Source organism: Lycorma delicatula, chromosome 9 (genome assembly GCF_047948215.1).
Source record: "Lycorma delicatula isolate Av1 chromosome 9, ASM4794821v1, whole genome shotgun sequence".
NCBI classification, from domain to species: domain Eukaryota; kingdom Metazoa; phylum Arthropoda; class Insecta; order Hemiptera; family Fulgoridae; genus Lycorma; species Lycorma delicatula.
In genome coordinates this window covers 8257342-8272725 of record NC_134463.1, presented here as the reverse complement: position 1 = coordinate 8272725, position 15384 = coordinate 8257342, and the positions used below count along the sequence as shown (strand labels likewise).

The window sequence follows — 15384 nt, the reverse complement described above, 5'->3', positions numbered from 1 at the left end:
AGGATATTGGGGTGTAAGAGTAGGGGATAGGTGGACAGCCTGTCCACCCATCCCTGGGGTGGGATGCTGAGGTATCCCACTCCCGGTGATTGGGCAAGGACTTCAGGGGAGGATAGGTCAGGGATAAAAAAAATAATTAGTAAGGTGTAAAGACCCAGTCCTGGCTGGCTGGGTAGCGATGCTGGAGACTTGTTTTTTAGCTGGGCCCAGCAGAGCTGCCTGGTGAAATAAGAGGCAAAGGCACCCCCTGGGAACGTGTAGTGCTTTTTTCAAAGCGAGACCGGTACCAGGGGTAAGGAATAGGAAAAAAAAGATTTTTCTTATCTGGACAAAGTATGGTTCCATCAAGTCTATATAACTGGGTTTCTACTATATAAATTGAGGAAGTATGTACGTAAATAAAACAAAACCAATTTCTTAATGTTGGTTGGGACCTTCATCATTCTGAAAACTGCATCTACTGCTGACATCTAAACAGTTGTCCTATAATAGTGCAGTTCATTTCAAATTCAGTTAAAGGAAAATTATTTTTTATTCCTTTAATTGGTTTTAAATGATATGCTATTGGTGCACTATGTAAATTTCTAATATCACAGTTTCAGAAAAAGTTTTATACCAAAGAAAATTGGGCTTACTGCAAAAATTGTTAATTATATTCTCAAAATATCCTAGTAAAATTAAAATTTTTATTTATTATTTAAACTAGTTTATTAGGGAAAAAGAAAAGAAAAATTTCTAAAAAAAATAATGTAGTAGTGTAATACAGTACTACATTAAATTTTTGGTGTTAAAAATGTGCACGTGATAAAAAAAATTTTTTTTTTATGTAGTACCTCTGCTGAATATCAATCTACATATATAACTAAATTCTATTTTTCAGAACCAAGCGTGTTTAGCAATTCTTAATACTTCATTATAAAGGATTAAAGAGTTTGTCATTTTAGATATAAAATTCTACATTTTGGTGAGTCTAGTAATCAGATTTGGTAGCAAGTTCTACCTGGCGAGGTTTATTTTCAAGAACATAGAAATACACAAAAAAAATTACATGTTAAAATTGTAAAAAATTACAATTTTTTCATCAAACCATGTACTTACTACTAAACCAATTAAAAGGAACACAATCTCCAGAATTTTCTAAGAGGTGTGAAGTGGATTCCTGTTATCTTCTTTAATGAGGTAAACGTCCCCTGCTGTACAGAAGAATGTCTAGTCCATCAAACAAGGAGATATTCTGCAATTGCTTTCAAAGAAAGTATCTCTACCAAGTACCTATTTAACCAAACAATCCAAATTGAATTAATTACCTTCTAAAGTGTGGATTTTTTTCTAGAAATAACATCAAAAGATTGAATATGTTCATGATTTATTCACATAAGGATAAAATAAGAAGAAATCATAAATCAAGTAAAAAGTTTATTGTTCTCACAAAATTAGTATTGAATTATGAAATATTTTAAAAATTAAGAAATTTTTAATATCTTGTAAAATGCACACATTCAACAATTACATATATATCAAATTAACTTTTATTTTTTCTTTATTAAAAAAATAAATAAATGACTACATCATTAAACCACTGAGTGAATTTTGACAAATATAAATCATAGAAAAAAATACAAATTAGTCTTGCAGCAGATTTCTACTAATTCTGAAAAACCTTTGAAAGTACAGATGTAAACATTTTATAATAAAAATTCAAATAAAATTATGTAGATATATCCTCTTGACAATAAAGATTAAATTTGATGCAATATTTTATACAACATGACTTTGTAGTTGACATAATTAAACAGTTATTTCCAAGTTACAAACTTCTGTAATGAAAATGAAAGAGAATATTTATTTGACACATTTAGTTATTAACAGTTTGAAACAATAAATAATGGTTATGAAAAAATTAGTAGCAATTTCACTGAGCAGAATATGATTTTTTACCAGTTTTTATACGCCGCACAAATTAAAACAAAATTCATGTAATAACAACAGATCATAAAGAAGATGTAAAATTAAGCATTTAATATTTAATCATGTATCGTTGGAATTTTAGAGGCATTTATACCAGAAGTCAAATGCATGTTTATGTCATTGTACTTTCCAACTCTAAAATTTAATCATTCTTTGTCAACTACATGAGAACAATCATCTTATTTAGACACGGCATTTGAAAGAAATTTTATAAAATATACATATATTACTTAACAATTATATACCAATATTAATGACTTCTGAAATGTAAGAATGTTGAATAATGCTTCTGAAAATTAAAAAAAAAAGTAAAATTTACTTAATTATTTATGTTACATTATTCAGATTTCAAGCATAATGTTATGCTTGTAATTTTTATTGAATAAAGACTGCATTTTTCCTTTCATGTCTTTAAATATACTTAAGTCATTTTTCAACAAATATTTATAATTTTTTTTTTTGGATTCAGAGGCTTTACTCCTGCATATTTTAAAATCATTGTATTTATAAATATACAAAGATATGCATACATTTAATATTGTGCAAATAATATTCTGATTATAATAAATATTTTAGCAGAAATTGAAATTATTTACCATCAATTAAACTAAATAAAAAATAACAATATGGCATAAATATATTTTACATAAATAATAATTTTGATAATCTATGATATATTTGTTTAACTTATTTATATACATGCAAACTTATTTATATAACAGCGGTTGTACAGTCTTTGTAAAACTGACTGACTACCTCTCTCCCATGCACATAAAAAAAACTAGTGTTGCTCTATTGCCTAGTTAAATTATGGATCATACAAAAAATTGAGAATAATATATGTTATATATTTTTTTTTTTTTTACTACTCATACAAAGGGTAGTGGTTTATAGATCCTCCTATAACAATATAAAAATTAAACAAAAAAAAATGTATTTTTTAAGACAACTTTTTTGAGTTATAGAAAATTTACATGATTTATGAAAATCACTAACATATAAATCATGAAGTTAAATATTCAAAATTATTTGTACAATTAACCTTAAAAAAAAGTTAGGAACATGATAACTATACTGTATACTCAACTGGCAAGCAATTTTAATCGTAATTTCTGTGCAGTATTTACACTAATTATTAAAAAAAATAAATGATAAATTTTTATCACAAATTTAAAATTTAGTAAATTTTTAATGGCAAAAAATATTACTTTAGAGGAGGGTTTAAACCCCTAATAAATAATAATTGGCAGGTTTATTATTATTTTTTTTAATGATATCAAAGATTTATTTGATGTAAATAAAAGTACTTCACACTGTCTTGACCCTTTAATAACATTTCCTATAACTTAATAATAACTAGAAAATACAATTTAACATATGCGATTAGAGTAACTACAATATGGATCAAAATTTTTTCTTCCATCAAATGCTGTTTTAAGATACAAGTAAAAAATTAAATTAACTTCAAAGAATTACTTTATTATCACAAAGTAGAAAGTAGCTTTAATATTCTGATGTATCTGGCTCAGGTTTGTCGATGCAATTTTATTAACTGAACCTACATCAAACTTGTTTCTCTTTTCCTGTCCAAATTTAATAAAAAAAACTGCATATTGGTTGCCATAAATAGATTTTAGTATGTGACTGACATAATATTCACGTGATATTTAAAAAAAAAAATATTGCAAACTCATTTTCAAAAATAAAAAGCATCCCACATCAGGCTAAAAGACTAAATTTTTTTATTAACCTGAATATATTATTGCACGTAACTTTGCAATACCACCAAAATGTAGTGGCTATTTAATAATAAATATGCAAGATAAGATAAGAGTGAAAATCATTATCAGAGAAAGCAATTCTAATTGGTATCTTCTCTATATCAAGTGTCTTAATATATATCACAACTATTACGAAATTAGAAGAGATAGTGTAAAGAAAAAAAAAAGTTTAGATTATACAAATATCAATTTTTTATTAACCTACAAAGAAAATCCATTCAAACATTAAAAAAATGAATAAAATGGAGTGGATTAACTCCATGATGGAAAACACATGAAATCCCATTCTAATGTTAATGAGCCCTGTCTAACATAACTATATATAAAAACCAATTAAAATATATTGAAAACTTTAAATAGAATTTTACAAACGCATGTTATCATTTTATAAATTATATGATCATGGATAAGCAAAACTCACTTATGAAGGAACCTTTGTTATTAATATTATTAAATATAAATACAAACAAGAATAGCACCAATGCAGTTTGATGTCGGTCATGCTGATTAAACATAGGTCTGCTGTGATCAGAATATCTAGTTGTGTCTGAATCTTTGTTACTTTTTCATGCATAAACTACTCAAATCGATTGGACTGAAATTTTGCATGAACATTGTCCTTATACCTGGAAAGAACATAGGACTTCAAAACGTTTTATTTATTCAAGATGGTAGTTGTTTTAATGGCTTGATGTAACAACTAGATTATGTTCCTTGCTGATATTCAATTTCACTAGCGCCAAACCATTAATCAAATCAAATTCAGAGATCACTTGCAATGTTTTAAATTTAATTTTCTAAAAAATAGACTGTCCTTTTTTTGATATCTCTTTCAGTTATTGAGAAAAATATTTTTAAAGGTGCGACGGTGTATGGTGCAGTGCTTTGACAAACACTGTCACTGTTACTGTGTGCGCAAACTGGCTGCACCTGCCTCTGGTTACTATTTTTAAGACGGGTGCCAACCCACATACTTCAGATCACTTGTAAGTTTTGGTTAAACTGTTACTCTGAAGAAATTACAATACACTGATAATTTTTATAAATTGAACAGGCTTTAATTGTTGTTTATCACTATTATTCTCACAAGCATACTGAAAACAATGCTGGAGGGGGGGGGGGCAGAGCCCATGGATAGACAAGCTAGTTACAAGAATTTTTAAACTAAATAAAAGTGCAAAAACATAATATGCTGATAATATAAATTAGATATTTTTAAGCTACAAAATGTGAAGAGGGCCAAGATGATGCAAAAGAACTGCATTAACAATATAAATCTCTTTTTTCTTTAAAAAGTTGTAGCAATGTTTCCAATCTTGTATCAAAAAACAAAATTATTATTTCAATACGCTATAAAATTTACAAGCAACTTATAATATTCAAATACATATACTTATAAAAGGTTATATTAAATTAGAACTATAATACAACGCTATTAAGACTTAATAATTGTCTTTTTTTTTTAATACATATAACAAAATTATTTATTACTGACATTTAAAATATATTAAAGTTTTCTCTAAAAAATAACAATCCAATTAAAAAAAATGCAAACACACATGTACATCATCTATTTATAACAAAATTAAATCAAGGATACAAATTATAGCTTATTTTATGAACTAATTTATTACAAACAAATAAATAAATAAATAAAAATATACATTAGATTTGAAAACACAAAGTTATTTTAAATTAAAGAAGAACATCAATAACTAGAAATTGTTTTCTAAAATCACATTTTATCAGCTACTTGATATTTAGCAGAAATTGTAAAAGTCCATGTTACCAGCTTTTAGAAGACATCACAGTGATAAATAACAATACAAACAGACAAAATAACACTCTTTTGCCTCTTACATATATATATATATATATATCATTCACTCTAAACAAACTAATATTTGCTTTTTATAAAGGAAGTATTCATAAATTATCAGTGTAATCCTTTCTAAAACTAGTCTTTCTTTTTCAAAAATTTGAAAACAAAATCATTTTCACCTAAGAAAACAAGAAAAACAAATAACTAAAATATAAATAATACTTTATGAAGTTTTTGGCTTATTTTATAGAGAATATTTGAATAAACATATCTAAAAAACAAATACAAATTTTTGTCAGATAATTTAAAATTAGATAAACTATAAATAATAATCTAATATTTACTTCATTCACACGAATGATTAAAGTATAATCTGAATATATTCTTAAAAATGTAATGTTTAGTAAATAGTTAAAAAAAATTGACATTTTCATTTGAATATTAATATTCTTATTTTAATTTAAACGTAATATATTCAAATGAAGTAAAATTAATATCAAGTATACAAAACAATCTAGTAGCTTTCAATCAAACCTAATGTTACTAAACACAGAGCACCTAATTTGCTTTATTGTTAATCGTTTATAGAAAGAATTTGCACTAGTCAGAACTTTTTCACTTTAAAAAAAAACTCTTAATAAATACAATGAGAAAAACTGTAGGATGTTCCTTATAAAATTAAAGGTCAACAGAAAAATAAAATAAATAAGCAGCTCCAAAAAATATTCTAATTTTCTCTGTAAATAGCCAAAACTGCAAATACTTTTTAAAATATAAAACAAATAATTGCAGTTTTGAAAATATATCCAAAATAGTAAAAATATCATTAGGTGTTTTTTTTTAGAGGGGCTGGTTGAATTAAACAAATAATGCAATTTATTAATTTTTTTTTGCGACAAAAAAAAATCCCAGTGCAATCTATTCCATAAAGGTGTTATCACTTATGATTCAAAGGCTGCAATAGATTTAGCCATTCATGTATTTATTTAAGGTGATATAAAAATAAGAATGTTGATTTGGCACTGTTTGGCAATGAAATATTTTTGTAGTTTTTTTTTTTTTTACTTTGGGATAAAAGGTAAGAAGGCTGTTGATTTTTTTCTTGTAAAAAAAGTTGTGCTAATTTTTTGATGATTAGTGTTCAACCAGTACAGTTTTCATCAATTAAAAAGTTAATCTGCACTAAGATAATACTTACTAATGATGAAAGATTAATCAGAGTGTTAAATGATAAGATGTTAAGATTTATTGCAACAATACCCAGGAAATATTCCCACTCATCCAACAAAGTCTTTGGTTTGATTGATTAGATTAGCTACTGGCCACGATTGTAATGCCAACATATCAATCGGTCATTAGATTTTGTGTTACAAGGTAGAAATGATAAAAGTGAAGGCCATTAAAAACTGGCAAAAGTTTACTGCATGAAGCAGACCTAACATTCAATGCATCTAAATTAACCGATAACATTTTATAATAAGTAATTTTCCAGTTTGTTTCTTCAATGATCCAGACATACTGCGGCATATCACCATACTGGCGATACAGAGATAATGTTTAGCAGTAAAAGTAACATTTCTGTACAATAAATATCATCGCTTTCAGAGAAAGAGAGAACAGTTCTTTTTGGGACTCCTGCTTTATAGGCGTATCACATTTATATAAAAGGCTAATACTGACCGTGTTATGTGTAAACAATTGATGTTCTCTTTTTTGTAGTGAAACAATGCAATAAATATATATATTCACTGTAGGGGAAAAATTATATTTATATGCTCATTATTTCTGAATTTTCCATAATATGCTTTGTACTGAATAAGGCACAAACATGGACAGGTCTACTAAAACTAAAGATAAAAATGAATATTTTGCAGTATTTAATGAATCAGGTTAATGTATAATTAATTAAGACATTAGTTAAAAAAGACATTTAACTCTAATTTTTTTTAATATTAAAAAAAATCAATGGTAGCTATAACTAGACATAGGCCTGTAATTACTATAAAATAAATAATAATTATAATTTTTCTTGAGATCATTCCACTACATTGCAGTAAAAATATTATTGTTAATTTTCAAGCTGTTCATTAGAAATTTAAATTTAAAAAAAATATGTAAATTTAATTCAAAAAAGGAAATAATAAAAAAATATCAACAATAAAAAAATAACAATGAAACATAAGTATTCTCTGAATGTGAAGTAAAGTAACAAGAGAACTTAATAAATTATATATTGCAACGTAAATATTTTATATCAAAATCACAATGAAATTTTAACCAGCATTAATGAATTATTTATTTCGGATTTCTCTTCCGATTAGTGAAAGTTGTCTTATACAGAACTATACGGTTCCAAACACAGAATACATAAAAATAAATAATAATATTAAATACATAAAAATGGTTTTTTAAAAAAAATTTTATTTTTACAATTATGGAATTATGGGGCAAAGTAAACAGCAGTTACTAATTCTAAAAAAAAATCCAATAAATTTAACAAGATAACTATTTTTTTCAACTTAACCTTAAAATTTCTGAATAAATTTAATTGCTTGTTTCAGTTATAACAATCTCTTTTCTAGATCAGTGTATATAAGTGAAGTTTTTAAACTGCTCATGAGTAATGAATTGACATTTTAACATATCATGAACCCAAAAGCAAACAAGCAAGGGACAACATTAGACACAGAATATCTCTATAGACTATTAGCAATCATTTTTATATAAAAATTGTTATTAACATTCCTGTAGTATTCCTCTGGAGCACTATAATTTTGTGGGTTCATTAAATAACTAAATACAAAAAATGAGAGTTCTTGGAAAATTTAAACTACAAAAAATCATGAAGAAGCTGAACAACTTCAAAAAATTTTATTATTATATTAATATCAGGCAGTTAGTTACCTATGTGATATTTTGAATGAATAATTTCTTTATCAGAAAAGCTACTTCGCTTTGTATTATGTACAATTTAAAGTAAAACTTATTTTTATTAGTTTTAATTTATTCATCTTCAGTTTATAGTAATCCGGTAGTAAACATTTCAAACACAGCAGTAAACATTTGTACAGAAGTAAATGAGTTATTTTCAGAAAATACAATATATATGCATTAAAAATGAGTAATAACATATCAGAATACTTTTTTTTCCTGTTTAGCCTCCGGTAACTACCGTTTAGATAATTCTTCTGAGGATGATATGTATGAGTGTAAATGAAGTGCAGTCTTGTACATTCTCAGTTCGACCATTCCTGAGATGTGTGGTTAATTGAAACCGAACCACCAAAGAACACCGGTATCCACGATCTAGTATTCAAATCCGTGTAAAAATAACTGGCGTGTAAAAATACTAGGACTTGAACGCTGTAACTCTCGACTTCCAAATCAGCTGATTTGGGAAGACGTGTTAACCACTAGACCAACCTGGTGGGTTTATATCAGAATACTGACTTTATTAATCTACACCTATTTTTATTCATTTTTTTTAATCAAAATTAAAATAAATTTTCTATGACAAGGAATAGATCAGTTCTAACTGCTTGAAATTCACATTATCAAAGTCTGAATTGATGAGTTTATATTCTGACAAAAGATATTATTTTTTTTTAAATTAAGGAAAAATAATTGTCAATATTTCTCACTAGCCAACTGTAGCATCTTTATCATTTACAATACATTTAAAAATATGTTTTTTTTTTTTAAATTTTTTATCACATTAATTACACTGGGAATCATAATAATATCTTTTCAACCACTAAACTGTATTTTATGCACCAATTTAATTAAAATATTTCATGGCAGAACTGTAATTTCTTTTTTAAGAAATTAATTAACTTTCAATACTAATAAATTTTGTCAAGGCTAAATTAAATAACTTTATCACCTAGTCACAATTAGAATCAAGTATTGATGCCATATTCTACAATACAAGTTTAAATTCCTTCAAGATTGTGAAGGAAAAGAAAGAATGTAATTTAATAGAAAGGAAAACCTTTTACTACTATAGTAATACTGCCTTGCTATATAATTAAACATAATCTGTTACTATAATTTTCCTGATTAATGTCTTCAAAGCATGCGCCAGCACGATCCATAATGATTCTGAATTATCGAAAATTCACTTGTTTAATAAGAAACTGTCAGATAGTAATATCCATAACTTTATAATCACAGTGACTGAAATTATTAATATAATGACTGAAACTATTAATAAATATGATATGTAAACAGTTATTCTTTTAATATCCTTCAGATTGGTACACAAAGCCACCTCTTTTACACTATGGGAATATTTCTGAACATTGGTGATTCATTCAGTGACTAATGGCTGTAATAATATTAGAAATTGCAAAGTGAAGATTAGGAAAATGAACATCTATTTGATATAAAGGAAAATAATCTTAGAAAACAGCTGTTTCATGAGTAAGTATTGGGTTGTCCTGCTTCATACATTTTTTTTTTCAATTACATCTTCCTACAAGTCATAAGTAGAAGTGCATTTCTACTGATTGGGGATGATTATAGAGTTATGGTTTATTACACAGATAGATATTTAATACTACAAAGTCTGTGATGTCATCACATGGTATTCTGGTCTAATTAAGACAACCATTAGTTAAGCTGTATAATTAAAACATTAGATGTGGTCAACAACAAATGTAAATCTAATACAGGAAAAGTTTAATTTTAATTCTATTCATAGATGATTATTAAAAAAGAATTAATTCATTTAGGAAGTTATTAGGTTATTGACAGGTATTGGGGAATAAATTTCTTTGTTCTACATATATTATATGGCTTTTGGAAACTGGTACAGTTATATGTTGCATACAGATGGGATAATGAATAAAATTTGGTTGGTAGGTCCTGTCATACAGTGATTAACACAATACTATGTGTAATCAGCATGTACTCAAACTGATCTGAAGGCTTTAAAAAAAAAAGAAAGAAAACATGTATTTATGAAGACAAAACAACAGGTACGATGCAGTAGTTTGAAAAGCTGTAGAATAGGGAATAATAGAGTCATGGCAGAGAATGCAAGATTATCTAAAACGTAGATAGCCAAGGAATATTCCTTGGTAGACACATTGAATGCTGGCAAGCCATGAAAAAAATTCCTTTGACTTTTTAATATCACATTTTTTTTAAATCCGCAACTTGTTAATGCAAGTATAATAAATACATAATAAAGAAGTCTTCCTCTAAGAGAATAACATTATTGGTCACAACAAAAGCTTCTACAAAAAAATAAAATATCCATTTTCCTATTCTCAGTAATTTTTCCTTAATAGAATTATAACTTTTCAATATAATGTTTTCTTTATTATTGTTTATGTTTAACAGAAACATCAAATCAAACTTCTCATTTCATAACAAGGCTTAAAAATTGGTGGCGACAATTGCTACTCAGAAAAAATATGTTACCACAAGCTGCTTCAACATACTTCTGTATCCATATAAAATAAAAATAATATTTACTTAATGAATATAATTTTTCAAGCTACTATTAGGACACATTAATTTAAATTGACATGTACACACTAATGATTCAACTATTTTTCAACTATCAGCATGCTGTCTCAAACACTACAACATGAAACACACAGATTAATGCTAGTCTTGTAAGGCTTTGAAAAAATTCTAGATCAGTTTTGCCAAACTGCTGTATACTATATACATTCACTCACTGATGACATATTTCTTATACAAATATTAAAAAAAGCTAAACTAATCATTTTTGAATACATTATAAACATTTTGATGAACTTACATTTAGATGATTTTAATTTTCCTGAGATATATTACAAAAAAAATCTATCATTCAAGAAGTGCATCTTTTGCAAAACCAAAAAATCAAATTTTGATAAAAACAAAAACCGATTTAAAAGAAAAAATATATTTAACAATAAAATTAATCACATTTACATAAATAAAAAAAGAACAATTTTTATAGGCAAGATTATACATTTTCATTAAAATATTAACAAATTTGGTATTAAAAATGAAGTCTTTTTTATAAATAAAATCTAGAAATGTCTAAAACCTATGAGATATAGCCAAAAGGTTCTAGGACTGATTGCTATACAGTTTATGCTAACTATAACAGCATTTTTTTAAATTCTAGATTTACTAACACATCTTTGATAGTCTTTCAAAATGTGTGGCAACGAAGTTAATAAAAGATTTCATAAATTTAAATATACTACTACCAATTTTTAAATGTAATTCTATGATAATAAATATTAATTTCATGAAAAAATAATATAATTATGCAGAAACTGTACAGTTACAAAATATGCTATCAACTTAACAAAGCTGATTTTAGTTAACGTTTATTTAAAAAGATTTTAAAAGTTATACATTAACTAGCCAGTCAAAGCTCGTTTTGCTCACACTTGCTGTCTAGCCAATTCCCATATAAACCCCTGTGTGTTTGTTATCCTCATGGTTGTGAGAATATTACTGATAAATAACAATTACAGCCTGAAAAGTTCTCCCTCCTCTTAACGTTTCCCTTGTTCTTGACATAGAAGCTCCTAATATAGATGAATATATCCCTTTTGGTTCCCCCTTTCCATTAGCCTAGAATAGCTTATACCTTGAGAAGGGATGAAGACAGAGAGCTGAAAATTTAATATGTAATAAAATGCATTGTTGTTATTTTAACGTTGAAAAAAGAAATAAAAAACAGTATTAGGTAACATCCAAGAGGAAAAAAGGAGAATAAAAGAAAAACTTGCATAGACAATTTAATTTACAACTGTTTGAAATTAATTCTAACGTTTGGCGAGACAATTCAGTAATAGTTAACAGAATAAAAATGTTATTCAGAATGTTACAGAATAGAAAGTTCTGATTTTTTAGTAAAATAAATGACTTTCACAATACTATTTTAAAATGGACATCATTTAGAAGAATGCCAAAAATTCATAAAAAATTAGTTATACTATAATATCATGAGAATAATGCTCTCACAAACAGAATGCATGAAATATTCTTTTAAATTATGTTTAGTACTTTTACGTATAATATGTACAGTCTATATTTTATATACTAACATGTATGTGTATATATATATATTTTTTTTTTAAACAAACACACATATATATAATAAACCATTCAAATAGTTCATCAACATATTGACCACTGTGCTAATTATATTCAATATTAACAACTTAACCAACCACCAAAACACAGTAATAGATAAAATGTAAAAAAAACCTAATACAAACAGCTGACTTGTGGAATATACTTCTGCACTTTGTGTACCAACTGATGATGCAGAATTCCACACAAGTTGACTAATATTATCACTTTTTTATTGTTTTTATTGTTAATATTGAAAATAATCCACATACAAAAAACAAAAGGTAAAAATGGATCTGTTAAGTCCAGTAAACAGGGGTACGAAAAATAAGATGTTTATATTTCACATAAATTTTTTGCGCTTATGACTGAAAATTGAAGTCCTTAAAGGACATACTAACCTTTTTATGACAAAGAATTCCATAAATTATTTTTGAAAAAAATTAAACAATTGTTGGAATAACTGTTAACTAATAAACTGTTAAGAGAATTTTTTTTCATTTAACCAGCCCTGGAACCTTTTTACTGTATAAAAAATGTATAATCTATAATATATTACAGATATTTCTTGGCAACTACTAATTATAATGAATACATACCATAAAAAAGGAAGTATACATACAATTTAAATATAATAAATAATACAACATTTTATAATTAAATATATAACATATATATATGGATTGTTTTGAAATATATAATTATATAAATTTTTTTTTTAATTTTTATTTAGTATTTAAAAAAGCTACATAAGCATAACTATAATGAAAAAAATATAATATAAAATAACTAAGATATATAGTTGTAAATTTGCTTTTTACAAAAACTATAACAACTAAATAATGACAACGATAAAAAAATATTGAAGTAAGAATCGCATACAAATATTTTGGACAAGATAAACAATTCATAGAACTTGACTTCTTGACCAAAAATATATTTTAATTCAATAATACACAATTTAACACTACCATGCCAAAGCTAGACAATATTTCTTAGTAGATCTCTTTATCAAGAGTTCAAAAATCACTACCTACTGAAAATTTGTACTGGTTTAAAACTGTTATTAGTTTTTATTGCTAAAGTTTTTGATGGTCCAGCAATTTCATTTCTTGGATTTACCACTAGGCATTAAAATTGTTTGATCACAATTCAAACGCAATTTACATTGATGTTTGTTCTTTACTGTAAAATAATAGAAAAAATGAACAAATTTTTGTCTTAAAAAACTGGTCAAGTTGTTTTAATGCAACAATTAAGTGGAATAATCATTTTCATTCAGTTCTACAGATATGTAAGGAAATCTACAATAAGTTTGGGGAGAATGGCTCTGTTCTGTCCAAGAAAAGTATGTCTAAAACTGTATAAAGTGAAGAAAACAGATTAACTAATTTAGAGGAAGTCATTAGTCTGAAAAAAATTGGTAAGAGATTTACAAATGCTCAGTACAAAGAATTCTATACCACAAATAATTTAAATATTATGTACAAAGGCTAATAGATTTCATGAAAGTTAGTCCTGACTGTAGACTGCAGTTTTAAAAAAAATTATTTTAGCAATTAAAATATGTTATTAATTATATTAATTAAGCCTTCGGACGATAGGTTCCATAGAAATGTCATTAAAACACTGAGCTTATGGATTTTATCTTTTGGAGAGTAATGAAAGATAAATCACACATCATGAAATAAAATGCATCATACTTATTGTATAAGAAATAAATTCAAACCACACATAAATAAAATCATGTTTCAGTGTTTCACAATACCAAGTGATATGCTGATGAAGAGAAAGTAGCTAGAGTACAAATTTTAGTCAGGGTAAATAATATGTTAGTTCCATTCAACATCCAATAGATAGTGATTTTTACACCACCCAGCATTAAGTCATTGCCTTTCATATCTAATATCATGAATAACCATATACTATGAACTCTGTTGGTTCTGAGCTGTTCTTAGATGATTTTAGTTGAATTCTTGCACACTAGACAGTTATACATTATAAAAAATCTTTTTTACATTTATGAAATCATGACTTTTTTCTACTCTTGTAGTATGTTAAATGTTCATTTACACTCAGCACTGTATCTAGTAATAGATCTGTATTGAAGAAGATGTTTTATTTAGTTTTAATGACAAAACAAGTAAAATATACTTTTGGAAAGTACCAGTTCAGTGCACAGTAATTTTATTTATTATGAAAATGTGATCAAATTTTAGGGTTTATTTCTAATTAAATTAAATAAAAAATTTAATTAAATTTTAAGATAAAATTAAATAAAAAATTTATTTTCTTTTTATTTTTTTGATCTGAAGATTCTTTCTGATTCTAATATTGAGAATGCAAATCAAAATACTTCCAATTAATGATATTAGATAAGTTTATAGATTGAAATGTAGGACTGTGCAGTGATACTTCCTCAAAATGTATCATACAAAAGATGTTAAGCTAACAAAATACTGAAGTCAGATTTCACTGTACTTTTAGTTACTAAACATTGAAATCATACAGTATTAAAATGAATAAATGAATTAATTATATCTTACATTTTATATATAAAATATATTGTTAATTTGTAATTTGTAAATAAACAAATTCTTTAAACTTTCAAAGTACATCCAAAAAAATACTGCTGTAGAGGGGCGGCATAATAAGAGTTCAACAATAAATTATTGCCTGTAAGTATAATAAATATATATATATATATATAATAATAATAATAAT

The 15384-nt window shown here is 26.0% G+C and overlaps 1 protein-coding gene across 3 annotated transcripts in view; it reads right to left on the bottom strand.

Annotated features, from left to right (window-relative positions):
* inc (BTB/POZ domain-containing protein inc) overlaps nt 1-15384 on the bottom strand; it is a 59437-nt gene that overhangs the window by 2671 nt on the left and 41382 nt on the right. For 2 of the 3 annotated variants that reach the window (XM_075374389.1, XM_075374392.1), the window contains one exon: nt 1099-1272. In XM_075374389.1, coding sequence (XP_075230504.1) covers nt 1210-1272 — 63 coding nt within the window. In that variant the 3' untranslated portion in view covers nt 1099-1209. Of the gene's footprint in view, nt 1-993; nt 1273-15384 lie in introns of those variants that run through there. The other variant, XM_075374390.1, reaches the window with a different exon arrangement.